This window comes from Exophiala aquamarina, assembly GCF_000709125.1.
Source record: "Exophiala aquamarina CBS 119918 chromosome Unknown aczIA-supercont1.13, whole genome shotgun sequence".
NCBI classification, from domain to species: Eukaryota; Fungi; Ascomycota; class Eurotiomycetes; order Chaetothyriales; family Herpotrichiellaceae; genus Exophiala; species Exophiala aquamarina.
This window is the reverse complement of record NW_013550575.1, coordinates 563,883-579,018: the sequence shown is the minus strand read 5'-3', so window position 1 is coordinate 579,018 and position 15,136 is coordinate 563,883. Positions and strand designations below refer to the sequence as shown.

The following is a 15,136-nucleotide window of genomic DNA, read 5'->3' as shown; positions in this document are numbered from 1 at the left end:
ATTGTGGTACGATGAGGGACTTGGAAGGCGTGAGCGGATCGAGATCTAGTTATATGAGAAGCTGCGACTGTGCTCTACTGTCATTCTGGTAGGCCATGTCTCGCTCATTGAACGATTTTTTACGCCGAGACGGTAACTTTATCAACGCCTTCTCCACTCTATGGACGAATATTCAGAGTGTAGAGCAACTGAGTCGTGAGCCTTGCTCTCATTTTCCCTATGCGAGGGATGGAGCCCCATACACGCCGCTTCTTCGTCTTAAGTCTTTCAGCTAGTCTCCTAACAATGGTTAGCAGCCACCTGACGGGGGTCATGATTAGTGTTACAATCACTCTCAAGACAGCCAAACAAACATAAAGAAATTAGGCATATCTCGGGCCGCAACAGATAACTATTCGAAGCCGTGATTAGCAAGGATCCAGCCAATTATTGGAGTTGAGCCATTCTCCCTAGCCAAAGAAAAAAAGGGAAAAAGAAGGATAGAAGTGTGAGTACTTACATAGGATTCGGGGTCAACTTCCCATTCCTTACGCAAATCTACGTTCTTTCTACCCACCATGTTCCACTGAAGTCGGAGAGACACGTCAAACCCGGTAGCACATACAATCACATCGACGTCAAAGGTCTGGCCATCTGCCGTAGTGATAGAATTCGCAGTCGCCTTCACGACGGAGCTGTTGACCAACTTAACATTCGCCCTAGTAAGTGATTCTAAATAGCCTATACTTAATTTTTAGAATTTTCGGACAGCAGTTGAATATTACCAAAACACCATCTTTTTGTGTGAATGACTTACCTTCTCCAGGTGTGATACGGCGACAACCAAGTCCCCAGTCCGGGATCAAATTAGAGCACAGGTCAGCGTCGTTCTTTAGCCTCATAGTCATCTGCTTGCGCGCAGCGTCAGTGATAGCCTCATTTGCCGTGGAGCCCTTGAGAAACTACGACTTTATCAGCTACCTGACAGTCGACTCGACAGGATACAAGCCTCACCATCTTAAAAGCGCTGTTGATTTGATGAATAGTTCTGCGTCTGTAGTCGCGGTGAAACTCTGTTTCGTCGCGAAATCGTTTCTTGTCTTCTTCGGTGAAGGTAGGGTTGTTGCTGACATCTCCTTCACGCCCCATTAGATTCCCAGGCGGAAGCGGTGTGGAGACATAGTTTGGTGTTCGCTGGAATGCGATAACTTTGGTTTTTGGAAGCTCTGCAAGTTTGGGGATAATTTGTACACCAGATGAGCCATTACCAATGACAGCAATGGTTTTTTCCGAATAGTCAAAATCATGGTCCCAAGCGGCAGAGTGACACTTGTCGCCTTCGAAAGTGCTTAGACCCTCAATATCGGGCCACCGCCAATTGTTCAACACGCCCTGGCCAGACACTAGTATGTCTGCATATTCCACAAAAGTTTTCTCGCTATTCTCTATAGTGACCTTCCAGTTGCCTAGATCTTCTTGCCACATCGTCTCCACAACCCGATGATTGAGCTTTACATTGCGATCCAGGTTCCATTTTTAACGGTGCTCTCGATATAGGCTGGAATGTCCGCACCAGTTGCGTAGAATTGGGTCCAATCTGGTTTTGGATCGAATGGAAAAGCCTAGTCACAGTAAGTATGTTATTTCAGCATAGATTCATGAGGTCAACATACATATATGTGCACCGGCACGTCTCATTGGGCACCAGGATAGTTGTTCACCAGCCAGGTTGCCCCAATATTTTCTCTTGCTTCATAGATCTCGTGGTCTACTAACTCGTGGAATTCCCCGTGCTCATGTTGCAATTTGTGTGCAAATATGAGACCAGAAAAGCCAGCTCCTATGGTTATGACCTTGAGCTTTCTTTGTGGTGTCCAAGAAGGGGCATCACGTATCGCAGTGTCGTTGGGGCTGGCATAGGATTTGACATCTGGATACTTTGCGACTGCGGCATTGACCTGAGCGCAGTCTGAGCTCTTAGAGCCGTCTTTAGTCTCCATCACTTGCACCTCATAAGGCTCCAGTAACCCATTTTCGGTAAACATGGTTGCTCTTGACTGTTCGAGTGCGTTCTGTCATTCCCCTACAAGTGCGCCGCCACGAGAGGTCTTCACCGCTGGCCAAGTCCCCTTTATCAAGGGAGTCTATATTCGGCACATTCGGATGGTCTCTGATGTGACAAGGGTTCAGCATCTACTCACATGTGATAGGTCATTGTACCAGGCATTGTCCTGACTGTCGTTCCGAGCCGCATGCCTCGGACAACTTTCAAGAGTTGAGAACTCCGACCGCACATTGATCTGTCTCTTAACTTCGGTATCTGGAAGCCCTTCCAAGCAATTAGCAGCGGCCACTCTAAATCAATGATAACGGTGCGTTACTCTCGACTAAAAGGTGGGATAAATAAGGGATGTCGTTCGGGCCGCGGAGTCGGTCGATAAAGGCAACTTCTCAATACTCCTCCACCCTACATTTCCCCATATCTACTACCTAATGCGCCCTTCAGATTTCGACATGCAATCAGTCACCTAATCTCAAAATGTCTTTGCAATACCAAGATCTAGGCCCAGTCGATTGTTCCAGGGCGGTGGAATTCGGAAATCTTCGAGGAAAAACCGTTCTTGTGACAGGGGATTCGACTTCTTTCTTTCAGGCAATTGTCTTTGAGCTGATAGAATGCAGGAAGTAGTGGGTTGGGATATGCCTATGTCACAGCCTTCAGCAAGGCCGGGTGGGCATATCTATGGGGTCGTGTTGTCTAGCTTTTTCCTGACCCTTTTCAGTGCTATCGTAGTCAATGCTGACCTCAACCCCACCCCCGAGGGTCTTGCATTGCCCAAGTCCGTACCTTTCCAAACATAGCGCAGGGTTCAAGGTTAACAAAGACAGTGTTTATTTCACAAAGTGCGACATCTGTTCCTGGCCGGACCAGAAGACGGCGTTCAAATCAGTCGTTGCGAAGTCCGTTAACAATAGCATCGATATAATCGTCGCCAACGCCGGTATATCCGGAGATGATCCGCTCCTGATGAATCGTCAGTTCGCCAAGCTGAAGTTCAACTACCTATTTATTTGATGCTAATGGCTTGCCGTAGTTGATGCAGATGTCGAAGAACCAGACACGCGAATTGTCCAGACAAATCTGATCGGAACAATGTACACGACTGGGCTGGCTTTAAACCACTACTTACTACTTCCAGAAATCCCTCCACAGAACAAATGTCTCATTCTGAACTCGAGTCTTGCTGGCTACCTTGACTCGCGTCCCTCCTATGGCTCCGCCAAGTTCGGATTGAGAGCTGTGATGAGGGCTCTAAGGCACAAAGGCGTTTGTCAGGTGAATATAATTTCCCCCTGGTACCACTCCGCATTCGTTAATCAGCAGAAGCTGTATCTAACGGAAATAGGTTCATCCACACTCCTATATTGAGTAAAGAGGCTGCGAGTCTGCTGACTACACAGCTTGAGGAGATAGGCTCGGACTTTGGTCTAGCTGAAGATTGTGCTCACTGTGTTTTGCGAATATCGGTAGACAATTCCATCCATGGTACAGACAGAGCTTTTCTGATGTATATACGGCTCGCTGACTATATATAGGACGTGGTTTTGGAATATTACCCCGGAACATGGTCAAGGAAGGTTACTGTGATCTTGACGAGGACGATTATAAGCCAGGCACTCTTTGCCATCAGCTTCGGAAGGACATCTTAAGAGTGTCGCATCGCAAGTAGATTTCATGAGACAAAGACTGTCATAGTTGCCCACCAACTTAGTCTAAGCCTAAAATCAGGTCAGCTTTCAGCGCCACCATTGAAAATGTCTAGAACTTCTACGTAGCCCTTGGCCAGACCTTAAAGGCTCTTGAGCCACAAGCTCGTGAAAATCAGGCCATGGACCCTGTGACAGTTTTCGGAGATACACCATATCCTTGTGCACTGGCTTCTGATAGGTCATGCTTTAAGTGAGCACTGGCACTACCGTCATAATGGCGATGGGATTGCAGATTTTTAAACTAAATAACCTGGAGAACATCTGTTTTCAGTATCATATTCGGTTCTCCACGCAACGTTGGTCACAAGGTGTACACCAATTTCTCTCCGCTGATTTTGCCTCGTCTAATCAAGTCTAGTCCCGCGAATATATTTTCCAGTCTGGGACATACTCTGACATTATGGACCCTTAGCTTATTTTCCTTCAACAGACCCTCAACCTCAACTACCCATTTCTTCATGAACTCAAAATGGTCTGGTTGAACCGGGAGGGATACGTTGGGTTTTTCAACTGGTTCCCCCATCGACAGTATATTCAAGCGACCTCGTCGATATGATATCTGATCGAGGTGACTGTATTTTTAGAATAGCTCCATATGATCCGCCAGAGACAAGGACATCCGCGCACAGCTTTGCCGTCTCGGCAGAAGATATGGTATCCCAAGCATATTTCAGTTCGTTATCAGTATGTTGCTTGATTTTTCCGACGCAAGCTGGATCATTGTAGTTAAACGTAACGCCCCCTAATGACCGCATTGAGTCGAAATTGCGAGGAGAACAGGTGGTAAAAGGTCTGTATCCGGCGCTGTTGCACATGGTTAGATTTTGAAGTATGGTGTTGCACTAGTGGAAGTTGCTTATAGTTTGGCGAACTGTATGCCTAAGAACCCTGTGGCAGAGCTGCCTCTATATATCAGAATGGGTTCGCCGTTGCTATGCTTTGCCTGACTGGGCCAATTCAAGCCCATCTCCTGGAACATTCCTTGACCACATGTGAAGACGCCTATTCCGAGTGAGGCAGCTTGGTTGAAGTGCAAATGGTCCGGGATTTTAGGCGTAATGTCGGCCAAAACACAAATTGTTTCTGCAAATGCTCTATCCTCATTCTGCAACTGATTACCACCATGAGCAAACCCACAAACTCGATTACCGATCTCCCAGCTTTTGGTGTATCCAATGACCAGTCTGGGCGACCACACCGGCGAAATCACAGCCGGACAATGCACCCTCTTTTGTATTGGCAAAATCGATGTGTTTCCAGTCTGTAGGGTTCAAAGCCACAGCTTTGACGTCGACGAGAATATATCCTGGGGGGATTTGAGGATCAGGTTGATCATACACGATGGACGCTTTACCAGGTTCTCCATCCAGCACAATGGCTTTCATTCTGGTTAGTAAAAGCTAGAACTGTCTTTCGAATGGCTGTGCTGAGCGATCTTTCCTCGCTGGGTATGCTTCTCCGCGATCGTTTTGTTTAGATTTGAGGACCAGCAGTAAATACAAGCTGTGCATTTGTCGGTGCATTCCCGGAGATATATTCAAAAGTTGAAAGTTCTCGTCACCTAATTGCATCGTCGATGATGGATATGCCTGCATTGGAATCAAAGCTTCTTTGAAACCGCGGAACCATCGATCTGCATAGTATTGTCCTATATTATTTGACTCACTACAGCAGAGGATGACTAAAATTATCCTTCGGTACCGCGGTTCTCCGGAACGTCGGGATGCCACTCGGGCCAAAAGAAGAGATGTAACAATGTCCCGAAAATCTCGGGAAGATGCTATAATTTTGAGATTGCGTTCATCAAGGTCGCGAAGTATTGATCTTTGGGACTACCGTACGATGCGACATGCGACTCTTTTACAGCGATGGCCCAGACCACACAAGCTCTAAGTATTTTCTACGAGGGCAACCGATGAACAGTAGATCTGGATGCGGATGACCGATAGCTTGTAGGACCCTTGGGTACTACAATCCCGAGCACACTTGCCGGTGGGAGTCCGAATTCGTAGGTTATCTTTGCTATCAAACTTTTGCAGACGCCGTGCCACCCAGCAACCACCAATGCAACCATCAATTGAAGCACCGACGAGTGTGTCTAGGTTATTATCATCCAGGCGTTCAATCAGCTAGTCAATATGTGAGAGCATTACTCCGGCCAAAGGATTTTCTGGGGTGTGTAGTGACGACCCAAATTTTGATCTTCACATTTCCAGGTTGCAGAACGGGACCAAATAGAGGATCAACGTCCCAATTTCAATGTCCCCACGAAGAAGTCCTTTCGCAGACCAGCTCCCAGGGAGAAGTGGGGGAGAGTGGGAGGGTCAAACATCACGAAGAAGGATTGAGCTACAAGCGCGATGCAAGGGCCCAGAATCTGTCCATAGGCACAACCTGTTCTGGTTTCCACTGCTCTGTTTACCACTATCATTACTCATCAATGTCACAGGAGGTTTAGGGTTCCTGCTTTTCGTTGAACGTATAATCGCATTCAACCTTTCGAAATTATGCGAGCTGGTTTCTTTGATGCGGTGCAGGTGCGAATGGGTAACTGGTCACGTGCCGGCCTCGCAATGAATTGGTAGAGGCTCAGAGGAAAAGGGACACTAGACGGAAGCGAGTCGAGCTGTAAACAGTGACTTACACACGGAAAGAAAGAGGCCAAGCGAAAGTGGGTGGAGCACGAGCGGCAAAGAGAACTAGAGAAGAAAGATAAAAGGCAAAAAGCCTCGGGCTTATATAGTTGCCCCTTGGAAGTGCGAGAGATGGTTATGTCTGAGGTGGCTAGAATACCTTAGAGTAAACTACTGTTTATTGCAAAGCAAACAGATAACCCCGTTCATCTTTATCAAGATTAAGGAGTCTACTATTTAGATCGTTCTCTCGTGCAAGCTGCGTGAGGATCAGTATTTAATGTGTCTCGACCCGTATTCATCAATACATCATTTTAATGATGGGCTATTTTGCTTTGCCTTCGGCTTTATCAGCTATCCCCGTGGCCAGTATTACGCACTGTCGCCTTTAAGATGGTTAGTGACTCCTACAAGCTCGCTCGCTAGGCTGAGGTTTGTTAAACACTATAAGATCATCGAAGGCGGCAGTATACGACATCACCTCTTACCAACGTATGAGGCTCAACACCTAGGCGTAGTTAGAAGCGCGAAATGGGCTCTAGAGGCCTTGAGATTTTCATCTGCTAGGGGTATTCGCGACTACTGAATTCGATTTACTTCTCTCCGTAGGACCGTAGCCATCATTCTTACCAGCATGACAGCCCAACAATCGCAGACGCGATTCAGGAAAGACCGAAGAATTAATCGATGTAGAATGGTGAGTAGCCGGATCAAGCTTAGCGTACTTTAGCTGCGGTCACGTGATAGTGACGTCAGTACAGCGATGACTAACTAGCTCTTCCTCCGATGTGGCATTCCCGCCTTTCGTCTAACGTAGGAGAATTTTTCAGTCCCGTACTCCGTACTCCGTACTACGTACGAAGTACTTAGGGCTTCGGATGTTCACTAATCGGCCCCTACGTACGTCAAAAATCGGTTTGTCATCGTCTAGCGGGGCCTACCAGAGACCCGCGGCGCGGTAGCACGTCCGCTCAGCCTTGTCTTCGAGGAATGCCGCCAGCCGCCAACGCGGACGCATGCATTTCAAGCTTTTGCTGAGACAAGATGCTAAGTAAGCCAAGACAGGTCTATCCTAAAGCGCCCATGGGAAACAATCCCTGGAAGATCCAAACTTTCCTAATTTGAAAGGCTGCGAAGTTTAACCCCTGACGCCTGCGGCCCCTTTGCCTCAATTAGGAATTTCCCACGGCCATAGGCTTCCACTCGCTTCCAACACACCCTTGTCGCCCAGCACATGGTAGTTCCATGACAACTTCTGATTACCAGCTATTTTCGTTCGGTTAGCGGCAGTAGCTCCTTGCGCTGGACTTTTGTCATTAGCAGGCTGCGAGCTTACGCTGCTTGAATAACCTTGAATGTTGATAATCAGAATGCCTAAGCAACCATTTCTCTGCGCGGGGACTTTAAGAAGTATATATGGATGCCAATACTGCCCCAGGAATGGTTGCCAGCGTGGCACCTCCTGTAATCTTTCCCATCTTTTCTCTTAGCGATAGAAAGTTAATTTTCAATTTGGCGACTCAAAATGAAGGATATTGTTAGAGATGCCTGGTTGGGCCAGATCATCAGACTACTGTCTAAAAACAGACTTCTCCAATATCCAGAAGAAGTAGAAGGATTCACATGGCCACCATACGTAAGTTTGGTATGCTATGTCCGAGTTCGTACCTAATCAAGCTCACAGGATCCCACCGAGAAGTCCGAGTCCGAGGTGGCAGGAGCTGGTTCAAACGTGAATGGTCAACCAACCATCCCTAGATCCGGCTATGAAGATGAAGCCCTGGAGAAGGCCACAGAACCTTCTCGGAATCCGGAAGACCTGGAAATTCATCGACCTGTGTCGAGAACGACAGTCCGAGACCAGGAGAGAGGTGTGGAGCGCGTCCTGACAAGAACCTCTACGCGATATTCAGCAGAACGATTTGAAGAAGAACAACAGCTAGCAATGACTAAAACAAAGAGTATACCAATTGCTCCGAGCACTACATCCGATGGAAGTATTCTCGTCACTTGGTACAAGACCGACGATCCGGAAAATCCCCAGAATTGGTCTCGGATTAAGAAGGCGTTGGTCCTCGTACAGCTTGCGTATGTTCGCCCTTCCAGCTGGCCTTCAGCCATAGCTAACGCTCTCTTCAGTTTGTATACTTGTGCTGTCTACGGTGCTTCAAGTATGTACGTTAGTGGTGAAGAGTACGTAATTGAATGGAAATTCTGTTCATAGAGTCGCTGTCGCTGATTGGATTTATAGGGGTATAATGCGTGAGTTTGGCGTCGGCCCAACTGCGGCTGCCTTGGGTCTGGCAATATATGTCATTGGATGTAAGTATACTACTGGCACCCCTCGAAATCTGCGCGCCTAACATAGTTCAAGATGGTATCGGTCCTTTATTGTTTGCTCCCATGTCCGAAATTGCATTGTTTGGAAGGAATTGGGTGTATCTCCCAACTTTCATCCTTTTTGTCATCCTCTCCATCCCGACAGCGTTGGTGAAGAACTACGCTGGTCTTTTGGTCCTGCGATTCTTGACAGGCTTCTTTGGTAGCCCATGTCTCGCAAATGGTGGGGCTACTGTAGGCGACATTGTAAGCCATACCAGCTCTTAGAAGACCGCTCTACTCACACTTATACAGTATGGATTCTTGGAACTACCTATCTACTTGTCATCGTGGACTGTTGCCGCCTTTTGGGGCCCGGCTCTTGGTCCTGTAGTAAGTGGCTTTGCCGTGCAGGCAAAAGGGTAAGTCCTAGGAATATTGTAGCAGTCAAAGATAAGAACGCTAACAATGTGCAGTTGGAGGTGGGGCCTTTGGGAAATTGTTTGGCTGACTGGCCCGATCATGGTTCTTTTCATCATTGCTTTCCCTGAAACCTCTTCGGAGAATATCCTACGCCGCCGTGCCCAGAGACTACGCAAGATCACAGGGAGAGATGACCTCAAAGCCCAGACCGAGATCGATCAAGCGAATCTCAAGTTTACTGAAGTCTTCTGGGATGCCCTTATCAAACCAATCGAAATCTTTATCAAGGATCCCGCGATTACGTTCACCAACATCTACACTTCTTTGACTTACGGCATCTATTATTCCTTCTTCGAAGTTTTCCCGTTGGTGTATCCTCCAATCTACGGGTTCAATCTCGGAGAAGTCGGCCTTACCTTCCTGAGCATTGGCGTTGCATGTATCGTCGGCCTTATTATCTTCCTCGTGTACCAGATCTACTATTTGATCCCCGACATCAAAAAGAACGGTCTTCGAAGCCCAGAGCATCGACTGGTACCCGCTCTGTTTGCGGTAGTCACCCTCCCTATAGGGTACTTCCTGTTTGGGTGGACTGCTCGCGCCTCTGTTCATTGGATGGCCAGTATCATTGGTGTGGTGATTTTGGTAGCATCTAATTTCATCATATTCCAGTGCATCTTCGTCTACATCCCGCTATCGTACCCTCAATACACGGCCTCTCTTTTTGCGGCGAACGATCTCTCAAGAGCGGCATTTGCTGCAGGCTGTGTTCTCTTCTCTCGACCTATGTTTATCAACCTTGGGATCGGTGGTGGCGTGAGTCTGTTGGCTGGCTTGGCCGTTGTTGGCGTTGCGGGTATGTTTGGTCTGTGGAAATATGGCGGGGTCTTGAGAGCGAGAAGCACCTTTGCGACCAAGTAAAGAAGAATGGTTTCGTTGCGGATACTCACAAACATTCAATTTTATTTTATTTTTACAACTCTCGGCGTAGAGGATGGGGACTGAGAGAGGCGAATGAGAGATACTAACAAGGAGTATGGGCCTCGAATAGTCAGTTACAGATCTCATAGGCTAGGATATGTACGAGGGAACTCTCTCTTTGGAAGCCTGGTTGCAGATCCCTGTGAACTTGTAGAGCCCTGCTTGGGATAACACTCTACAAGAGACACCAGTTCCACGAATCGGCCGCATTGTTTAGTATGCATTCTAGTCCGTCATGCGGGCCAAAGACGATCCCACGATCATCTCAATTTCTACAGACCAGATGTCTTTCGCACATGCTCAGAGTATCTGCAAGCTCGCATGCTTACATGTGACGCAGTAGAAACTGCAAGCTAGTAATTATCATCAACAAAAGGGGAAGTCTTGCTGACATGCAGTTCCAGGCACATAAATCCTTGTCCCTCTGATCCGCACCAGACAAGCGCCACGCCACCAGATAATTAATCACTAATTGACAATGTCCTGTGCCGCGTAGGAATGATTTTTTTGTCTTGAATCCACAGTTATGAGGTTTGCTTACTCACAACTTCATCACGACTCATCGCATAGTATTTGGTGAAATACTTCTTCCAGGGATGTTCTTCCTCAAAGCCTAGCATCTCTCTGATCTTCTTATTACTGATTGGAGCCTCGAATTCATCCATCTCTCTAGTGTGCATAATCTGCGGATACATTCTTTTGAGAAATTCCACAGTCCGGTGGCTGTTGGTGATGCTGTCGTTCGTGGCATTGAAGACCTGATAGCCAAGGCCTGAAACTTCGATTCCACGATGGCACATCTGTCCAAGATCTCTGGCATCAGTATACGACCAGCCATGTGGGGCCCACTTTTCCGGTTCGTGGAAGTATCCATAGAACATATCGCTGTCGTACTCATCCGGCTCAAACACCCGTCCGATCCTCAAACAGTAGATGTCGACACCAAACCGTGCAGCAAAACTCCTCGCAATCCTCTCACCGCAGATCTTTGACAATGCGTAAGGGTCCGACGGATTTGAATCGAGGTCTTCAGTTATCGGGAATGAGGGGTACTCGACATTACCTTGGCCAAAGGCAACACCGTAAGTGGTGACACTGCTCGCGATGATGATTTTCTTGATGCCCATCTTGCATGCGGCCTCTATGATGTTGTGCATCCCGAGGATATTGTTTTTGAATGTCTCGCCGTCGGAATAGATCATCGGGGTCGGGATACCTGCGAAATGAACCACTGCATCAGGTATTCTTGGCGGCTCGGCCGGGAAAGGCTCGCCGAAGCGCATATATGTGTTCAAACAGCTGAAGACCTGTCCGCTGTCCGTGACATCACATTTGATGGTGTAAATTCCCAAATCTGTGGGCCGAGTGATGTCCAGGTTGAGAATCTCGTAGCCGTAGGTGAGCAGCTGTCTTACGACGTGCTTCCCGACTTTGCCGCTGCCTCCTGTAAATACGATCCGCCTTTTGCCCATGATTTTTCTTGATTCCTGGAGATCCGTGGTGCACCTGGAAGTGATTGTTTCAGGACCTAGTTCGGGTTGAGAAGGCCACGTTGGCTCGCACAGATGCTGAAGATGGGTTTTTCGGTCAGGGATGTGAAGAATGAATTATCGGAGAATCTCCCTCCGAGTGTTGCGGGGATGGGCCGTAACAGTGGGGCGGATCATATTGCATTGAGGGACAAGCAGGCTGTCTAGCAGCTGGTTCGGCCTCAGCTTCGGAAAAATAGGGTTTAGAATCGGTTTCAAATGTGTGTATGATCATATGCCCTCTCGTAGATGATCGCAAGCAACTCTGCATCCTCGAGAGCTCGTTGCTGACGAACTCATGGGTGGAGTGAGTTATAAGGGTGAGGTAGATGGAATCAAAATAGAACATTAAATCAATTCTGAAATGGATCTTGGCCAGGCAAGCTTGCATCGGTAGGTTTCGGCTTGTGGTGAGGAACCAGGAAACTAGAGTGTATTTGACCTCATCCAGGAGTACTAATATGTGAAAGTCAGCGGGCTCAATGTCGGGAAGCAGCGAGAGGAAGGTGTTGACTTCTTGCCAGTAGGTGGCATCGCCGACGCTCATGGTGCTCAGATCCATTTGTGTATTTTGATATCGTTCACACATCAAGTTTTGAGTGGTTCGGATGAAGACATCTGAAGACATGAAGTGGAAAGAGAGCTATAATTGAGATGCATTCGATAGTAGTGAATCAGCGTTCACTTTGCGACAAGCGTTTGGAATATACTGTCGCACGAGCTTTGTTTGCATGAAGCAGGACCCCTTGCGCACGAAGTTTCCATCGAGCCGCTCTGTATATTGACAGCCATCCATCAATGAAGGTACAGTCTCAGACAGACAAGCATACCTGGCGATTACATATCCGATCATATTAGTCATTGAGATGACAACAAGCCTAAAGGTTCAAAGCAATACCTTTTTTGGTACCATGATGTCAAGGTATGGTTCAGTATTAGGACCCCGAGTGCTGTCCTTTCCCCTAAAGTACTCAGCCTCGTGGTCCTTTCTGCCACCACGTGACCAACTGCCGATTCTCTTGCTTGAGGATCAGTGGGACTGTGAATTTAGGGTTGAAGATCAAGTGATCAAATCAGATCATGTTACTGGATAATCGCACTGAAATTTCGTCGCTAGTATTTTGGCTGTTCTGATCAGGTCTACTGCGCATGGCCAACGTTGACGAAACATTCACTGGTGACCAGACCATTGAATCCCACACAATAAATGCTCTTTGAAGGATGGGTTCTGCATCCAAGGATCACAGGGCTCTCTTGCCAATGCTCCCGAATGGCGATACCAAGCTGAACACGAAAGAAGGCTGGGAACAGGCCGCCAAATCTAAAGAAAGCGGCAGTGGTCTCCATGTTGGCATAGCTTCCTACTAAAACCCCAATTGATGTGGCCGCTGGCCAGAGCGGCGTGGTTTTCTTCAGGGTGCAAGACATTACGCTTGAACAGCAACACAGCCCCAGCAAGAATTATGACATTGTAGGGCTTCGCGTTTCTAGAACTGAAATGTACACGACCTAGACTGACTTTGTGCTCTACAACGAGATCAACGATACGTCAGCATCTTTGGCAACAACAAGTCGGGGGCAGACCGAGTTCACTTAAATTATCCTCTCAAAGTGGACGACTTGGTTGAATCGGGAACAGCATGCTTATATCAATGCTCTCAATCATGGATACGAACCATTCCTGGCCCTGTTGGACGTCAAAATCCCCTTCGTAAGTGCAGATTACAATCAACACTGCAACGAAGAAGGAGCTGTGATCATCATCGTCGTGATTATCAGATGCAAAAATGTCCGGTGACGAAGCTGAAGTCACTCATTTACAATCCTTCCTTAGTCATTCATATATCGGTGTTCAAAGGTCAGGAAGGAGTGGAGTCTCTGAATTTCCTGCGGGACCATCTACATGCAAACGACGACCTAAATGCGGGATGGGAATAGGTCAGGGCTACCACAAAGACCTTTCAGATAAAACCGCACAGTGTATTGACCAAACTGCAGGAACCTGGCAGAGTCGTGGCCTAGGACAACTGAGTCGTCGCGCACACGGCAATCCCTGTAGGTTATGACCCCACCACAAGAGAAGGCAAGTGTACCGCCATTTACGGAGAGAAGGCATCCTTTGATCCAGAAAGTGAGAACTTGAATCAGCGCATCGCTCTTGTTGGAGGAGACCCTGCAGAAAATGATATTGTTAAACTCTGCTTCAAGAGCCCATAAGTGTAAGTCAAGTACAGCTGAAATGTGAAATTCTGGATAGTCAAGCAGAAGTCTCACTTGCAACAGGAAAGATCTAATGAGCGCAGTAGTGAGAACTCATACTAGGTTGTGAGGCTTTAAGTAGGATGGCTAAGAAGCATTCCTTAGATGATGTCAATGTATTCCTCCGTGGCCTTTGCAAGGAATTGAACAAACACGACCTGAACGACGCCTACTCTCTTACAATAGGCTCTTACAGTAGGCATCCTTCGTTGGCTTGAGCAGTATAGCGTAGCCGAGTTTAGGCTCGCAGTTAGCATAGTGTTGACAATCTGTTGTGCCACAGTCAATCTTAGCGACATAGAGTGCAACGATTGCTTACGGCTGGGCGCTGCCTCGACTGATTGAAGGATGGAAGGGTCTCATCCCATATCTTGGCATAGACCGTCTGTGTAGACGACATCTCATTCTTCTTCACTAAGAATTTTAGTACTCAAGTTTTATGCAAATTGACGTGCTAAACTCATGATCGCAGGTAGCTTGTCAGTGTCATGTTTCATGGCTCCAATTGTATACTGTTCCAAGAGGCAAGACCATAGGTTGTAGGGCTTTCTTTCCCGAATTTGCTGCATTTGGGGTCGGTCATTGCATGCCAGGAGTCCTGGTGGAGCCGCTCGTGGGGTCGGTCTATGCATAATTTGCTTATCGTCCGTGTTCATGGACTGAAACACCTCCCTGAATTTAAGAACTTCATCAAGAGGAGTTTGCGCCGAGGCGCACAGAATAACCCTCTGCCCATATACCAGTACAGCACATCCAGGATAGTTGATCCTTGCCCAAGTGAAGAATCTCGAGTAACATTGCACGCTTCTGTAAGCACCAGGCTCTTTAACTGAGGTTTCCATTCGTCAAATCTTGATCAAGGTCAGTACATCGTCGACCAGCGACAAATACCTCGCAAGTTGGAGAGAGGTCGCAGCTGGTGTAGTGTAGCATGACTTCGTCGACGGGGGTTGTGGTCTTTGAGCAACCTCATTTCCCCCGACTCAGAGAGTGAGGCTGCTAGCGTTAGTTCCGCATTGCTATATATATGACCCATCCGTCTCACTTCTTGGGCAAGATCGTCAGCACAGTCTTGAACTATGCAGAGTGCATCAATCCAAATCTACCGATACCCAACCTTCCGCGCAATATCGATAGCATCAAAAAACATGTAGCCAGGGCCTTTGATCTTGATTGAATGTTGGAATGCTTTCAAATTGGACTTTTTGTTGGACAGTCGATGAGCAGGACTTTCAAAGCCAT

The 15,136-nt window shown here is 47.5% G+C and overlaps 6 protein-coding genes across 6 annotated transcripts; 3 read left to right on the top strand and 3 right to left on the bottom strand.

Moving 5' to 3' along the window:
• Nucleotides 1–407: 407 nt before the first annotated feature.
• Nucleotides 408–2,024, bottom strand: A1O9_10507 (uncharacterized protein; the record flags this gene model as incomplete). The annotated part of the gene is made up of 6 exons (XM_013400668.1): nucleotides 408–449; nucleotides 500–720; nucleotides 797–941; nucleotides 994–1,417; nucleotides 1,495–1,601; nucleotides 1,701–2,024. 6 exons carry the CDS (start codon nucleotides 2,022–2,024, stop codon nucleotides 408–410), a joined length of 1,263 nt encoding a protein of 420 aa, XP_013256122.1.
• A 497-nt stretch (nucleotides 2,025–2,521) lies between these two features.
• On the top strand, nucleotides 2,522–3,704 carry A1O9_10506 (uncharacterized protein; the record flags this gene model as incomplete). Its single annotated transcript, XM_013400667.1, has 6 exons — nucleotides 2,522–2,664; nucleotides 2,763–2,823; nucleotides 2,855–3,014; nucleotides 3,075–3,336; nucleotides 3,387–3,526; nucleotides 3,577–3,704. Coding segments are annotated over 6 exons (894 nt in total), but the record flags the coding sequence as incomplete, so codon positions are not given.
• Nucleotides 3,705–4,895: 1,191 nt separating this feature from the next.
• Nucleotides 4,896–5,135, bottom strand: A1O9_10505 (uncharacterized protein; the record flags this gene model as incomplete). The annotated part of the gene is made up of 1 exon (XM_013400666.1): nucleotides 4,896–5,135. The coding sequence occupies one exon, from the start codon at nucleotides 5,133–5,135 to the stop codon at nucleotides 4,896–4,898; it is 240 nt and encodes a 79-aa protein (XP_013256120.1).
• A 2,773-nt stretch (nucleotides 5,136–7,908) lies between these two features.
• On the top strand, nucleotides 7,909–10,046 carry A1O9_10504 (uncharacterized protein; the record flags this gene model as incomplete). Its single annotated transcript, XM_013400665.1, has 7 exons — nucleotides 7,909–8,037; nucleotides 8,068–8,471; nucleotides 8,523–8,576; nucleotides 8,635–8,705; nucleotides 8,758–8,969; nucleotides 9,018–9,124; nucleotides 9,179–10,046. The coding sequence occupies 7 exons, from the start codon at nucleotides 7,909–7,911 to the stop codon at nucleotides 10,044–10,046; spliced, it is 1,845 nt and encodes a 614-aa protein (XP_013256119.1).
• A 584-nt stretch (nucleotides 10,047–10,630) lies between these two features.
• Nucleotides 10,631–11,578, bottom strand: A1O9_10503 (UDP-glucose 4-epimerase; the record flags this gene model as incomplete). The annotated part of the gene is made up of 1 exon (XM_013400664.1): nucleotides 10,631–11,578. The coding sequence occupies one exon, from the start codon at nucleotides 11,576–11,578 to the stop codon at nucleotides 10,631–10,633; it is 948 nt and encodes a 315-aa protein (XP_013256118.1).
• A 1,844-nt stretch (nucleotides 11,579–13,422) lies between these two features.
• A1O9_10502 (uncharacterized protein) lies at nucleotides 13,423–13,701 on the top strand (the record flags this gene model as incomplete). Its single annotated transcript, XM_013400663.1, has 1 exon — nucleotides 13,423–13,701. One exon carries the CDS (start codon nucleotides 13,423–13,425, stop codon nucleotides 13,699–13,701), a length of 279 nt encoding a protein of 92 aa, XP_013256117.1.
• Between the last annotated feature and the right edge of the window lie 1,435 nt (nucleotides 13,702–15,136).